The sequence below is a fragment of the Schistocerca americana genome, chromosome 4 (assembly GCF_021461395.2).
Source record: "Schistocerca americana isolate TAMUIC-IGC-003095 chromosome 4, iqSchAmer2.1, whole genome shotgun sequence".
Lineage (NCBI taxonomy): Eukaryota > Metazoa > Arthropoda > Insecta > Orthoptera > Acrididae > Schistocerca > Schistocerca americana.
The window spans coordinates 635,205,611-635,210,427 of NC_060122.1; the positions used below are offsets into that span (position 1 = coordinate 635,205,611).

A 4,817-nucleotide genomic window follows, 5' to 3' on the forward strand; every position below is an offset into this window, starting at 1 on the left:
TGAGGCCAGAGTAACAGCCAACTATTGCTAAGAATCGCAGCGTTAGTGCTAGCCTCTCTTCTGTTGATATGGATCGTCGGTAATTTGTGTCTTGCCGTGCAATATTCCGTTCAGTCGCGGCTAGGAAGAGGCGAAAATCATCCATCGACATTCGGATAAAGTTTTGGAACAAAGCAAGTGATGGTTACAGCTGCAAATCACTAATAACTGCCAAACCAACACTTCTTTCAAGCGAAAATTCAGACAGGCGTGTTTTTCTGTCCTACGTTTTGCTTTCATGACAAACAGCGTGTTCGCTATACAAAATAAACCAAATTGTATGTTTCTTTACTCCATCACGACGTACAGAAAATAGGTTAAGTAACTTTCCCGAGATATGTTTTACCGTGAAAAAAAAATAACAATCACATTTGCTTTCTCTTCCTATCGCTCTAGTGTAAATGATTATTTGCAGGTAGAAGCCAACAATGGAGCGAGCAAGCGAACTCCCTACGCAGTGCTTGCGAATGCACATTCGCTTGTGTTCGCTTCGATGTGAAGGGGGCTTAACCTGTTTGTTGGGAAAGGTGTGTTTATATGGAAAATAAATGTGTGTTTTCTGGACGAGTGTGGATTTCAGTTAGGGATAAGTCACATTCGTAGCTACTATAAAATCTTACAGGCCTACTCTGGTACCACAAATCAGCGAGGTAGCCTAGCAGATAGCTCACTGAACTCGCATTCGGGAGGACGACGGTTCAAATCCTCGTCAGGTCACCCTGATTTAGGTCTTCTGTGAGTTCCCTGTATTGCTTAAGACAAATGCTGGGAGGTTCCTTTGAAAAGGCACGACCGCTTTCCTTCTCCATCCTTCCCTAATCTAATCCGAGCTTGTGCTCTATCTCTAATCATCTCGTAGTCGACGGGATGTTGAACACTAAACTACTCCTCCTCCTCCTGTGCCATTAATTTCTTACGTATCCCGTATCCTGTTTTTTTCCCATCTGGTGTACCTCTTCCATAAATAATGTATATATCTATGTACAGTGACGACATACAAAGAAATTTGTCTACGTATGGATGAATGAGTAAATAAGAGAGATATCAATTCACAAGGGGCATACAAAACGCGATTATATTAAAATTTAACGATTTCTCTACAGCGACAGCGGAAGAAATGGTTATTTATTTATATGTACGACAAAGTAGTTTGTCGATGTAATTATTTATTGTTAATATAGTATTCAGAAGTAGTTTCCAGTTTTTGCATTTTATACCGTTTTAACTTCGATGGGTAGCTGGCTACAGATGTTAGCACAGTCATGTTTTTAGACTGTGATGTTAGACTGTGTAGCTGGCGATGATGGTGTGGGTGAATTTTATCTTTCAACTCGTGGGACCGAAAGTCTTTGGTTTATTTCTTACGTGACACAAACGTGGCTAGCAGACATCTGTTGGCCGGTGAAGTAGGTCGTTAGCAGTGGTGGTGTGGTGTGGTGTGCTGTGCTGTCTGTATACAGACTCTTCTACGTACGGTTTAATTTGTTAGTTAAACAGCAATGGCTCCAGTGAATTATCTTCTGTTGTTAGCTTTAGGAGTGGCTCAGTTTTCTTCAGCATTATCAGAGTCTTGTACCAAACCTGAAGTTTCCGCATCTGCATATACAACTCCAGATGCTACAGTTCTGGTAAACGTCGCCTTTGTCGCGGAATTTACGCTCAAATGCAGCAATGGTGCGAAAGGAATCCCCCTGTACGCAGAAATTAACGGAAGGACCGTGCCAGCCGCCAGGATTGGAGACGACAAATATCAAGTCAGCTGGACGGAAGACGTGAAGAAGGCAAGAACAGGCGACTATAGCGTAAATCTGTACGATGACGAAGGGTATGCAGCTCTTCGTAAAGCCGCCAGAAGTGGTGAAGACCCATCGACAGTGAAGCCTTTGGTCACAATCGTTGTGAATTACCCAGGCGCTTACACCGGCCCTTGGGTTAATTCAGAATTTATGGCTGCAGTCCTTGCAGTTGCCGTATGGTATGTGGCATTTTCCGCAAAATCTAAATTGTTATCGTGATAATCATTTAGAACTAAACACTGATCTCATCACATATTCGAGACTTACGCCAAAGGTGTACGATCGTAACATCAAAATCTTCACCGGAATGACATTGTGGAAAAATGTGCCAATAATTTTATCTTGGACTTAATAATTTCATCTGAAGTGCACAGAAAACTTCGGTTTTTCATTACACATCTTTCAAACATATTGTGGTTGTGATTCTTGCGTTATGGTTCTAATATTGCTCCATTGTTAACGATAAATATTTTGTATCAGATATAAACAAGTTGAGTGATGGGAGAAAATTCTTGGAGTTGTTTGTAATAAACGAATTTATTGGATTTGTTCCGTTTCTCTTTTTTTCCCCTCCTCCTTTTTCTGCCCTGTACTTGGACGAGACTGTTCATCAGAAAGACTAACCTGTTATCTTTTCTTAAGATTTGCATATTTACTCAATGTGCTGTAGCTTATTACATTTGATGCCATAGAATAATTAACAAATATTTTTATAGTGTTTGTTTTATATAGTTGAGATTGCAGTGAATTTTAATTGTACTTTTAAGGAAAGATTATCGTACTGAGAGAAATAAATGTGTTCAGCAATTTATCAGGCCCAGAACATATCATTCAGATTCACAATTTGAAGCAGAAGATTTGCCTCTCCTTGACAGTGAGATGTATCTCAAAGTGACAGAAGGTCTCTGTTATTCAGCACCTCTATGTTCTGTGTTTCAGAAGTGTATTGTTAGTAAGCCTTGACAGAATAGCACCGTGGCAGATAGTACTGGCTGTCATAGTGCTAAGAGGTTTATTTCAGAATCTTTCTTATGCGTATATATACCAGAGCAGAAGGGAAATTTCATGCTGTAGCTATGTAATTATCCAGGATGTCATTTCTCTTCATTGTGCCAATGCCAGTTTGGATTTTTCCAGATGTGACTGGAGTCTAGAGTGATCTGCTTGTGCACACCCTTCATTCCAACCTTCTCCAGTTAATAGACCTTCTTTTCTCACTGCTCTTTGTGATTTTCGACAGTTCTCTTAATTATTTTCCTTTTAAAACAATTATTGTAAATCACGTAAGTTCTTGGTAAATGACTGGAAGATATTTATACTATTCTATACAACCACAGTAGACAAGGAAAAATTAATCTTGTGATTTCTACTTTACAGTTTTGACACCTTTTGTTAACAGCATGACAGCTAAGAATGTTCATTGTAAATGGTTCTCTCTTGTTAAATGTTCTAGTCATGTAAATATTAAGCAATCAGTGTTAGGTAAGTACAGGAAGCGACAAGGTTTGCAAACTTACTTGTGTAAGCACAAATCGAAATTAGTTAATAGGCCTGCAGCTTTCAAAATTGGTCTATAATGGCATCTTCTCTTTACTTCATAAATGTTTTATATTTGTGTATGTTTCCTGCTTGATGAGCATATATTGTGTCTGAATGGAAAACTATTTTATGACAAAATTTTTATATATTCTGTATTATTGTTATTTACAATATGGGGCATTTTCAGGATTTTATTGTAGCATATCTATGAATTCATTTTTAGACCAAGTTTTTCTGGTCATCTTGGATTTTTTTTTTGCGAGGCCAGCTGTCTGTTGGTGGAGCTTTTGCCTCAGATTTTGTGTCCAATATGTAAAGATTTGTTATTCCTGCCTTTTTTCTGTGCAGATACATTTATTTTAGTTCTTTTGCTTTATTGCGAATTTTGTGACTTCCACAACCTGGCTGGTTAATTTGGTTCATTCCGTTCTTTTAATATGCTCATAGAATATTAGCAAGTGTTATTTCACGTCTGAAGATATGTTGGTATACTTTTCAGTTTCTGTATTGCTTTCTGTTTGAAATGAGCGGATTGGTTTTGTCCAAATATTTAAAATGAAAAATTCTATAGATTTTCCTGCATTTTTTAGAGTTTGAAATCTCAGGTTGTTGCAAGACATGTATTTTGTTTTCTCATATGATATTTGGAATAGTATCCTTCCTACTGTTTCTTTAATAATTTCTGTTTGTTTCTTGTGCTGTTTGAATGGCCTAAGAAAGAATTGTGAAGTCATTTGCAAAAGCTAAGCAGTCTATTCTAATATTAGTTCTTTCTAATTAGATTGGTTTGTCAATTGGAAGCCCTGGTTTTTAGTTTCTACAACTCTTGGATTATTATTTTTTTTTCCCAAAGGCACAGTTTTAAAGTAATGGAGAGTGTCCATTACCTTGTCTGTCTCCTCTTTTAATTTCAAAGTGCTTTGAAATTTCACCCCATAATTTTACATTAGATTTGGTAGTATTTAGTGGTTCCCTATTAATTGCAGTGATTTTGAGCTCGGACCTTGTTTTCAAAATTTGGAAGAGAGACTTCTGGTCCAGTAAGTCACAAGCTATTGTAAAACCTACAAAGTTACAGACTACTTTATTGTAAATTGTATGATGCCTGAGAATTCATTTCAAAACTAAGCATCACAATTTTCTCTCTGGAAAACAAAGGTTTGTATGTACTTTATCTAAAAATCTATTATTTAGACTAATAGCTTTCTTCTGCGTTATTCAGCTGTCGTGTATACTGCTAGAATTTCTACACAGAATAATACTATATTATATTGTTGCAGTGAAAAATTGCAAAATAGAATGTTGTAACATGTGTTTCAGGTACACAATGTGTAAATCACCATAACAGATAAATTACTCGGCATAACGTGCCACTTCTGTATTATGACCCAGATGTAATTTAACCTTTGAACTTATTCACAAGAGTTGAACACAACTAGAATA

The 4,817-nt window shown here is 37.1% G+C and overlaps 1 protein-coding gene across 1 annotated transcript; it reads left to right on the top strand.

Annotated features, from left to right (window-relative positions):
- The first annotated feature begins 1,394 nt into the window (after positions 1-1,394).
- On the top strand, positions 1,395-2,380 carry LOC124612854 (translocon-associated protein subunit delta). The gene has a single exon (XM_047141282.1). It carries the CDS (start codon positions 1,539-1,541, stop codon positions 2,052-2,054), a length of 516 nt encoding a protein of 171 aa, XP_046997238.1. The 5' UTR covers positions 1,395-1,538; the 3' UTR covers positions 2,055-2,380.
- Positions 2,381-4,817: the final 2,437 nt, after the last annotated feature.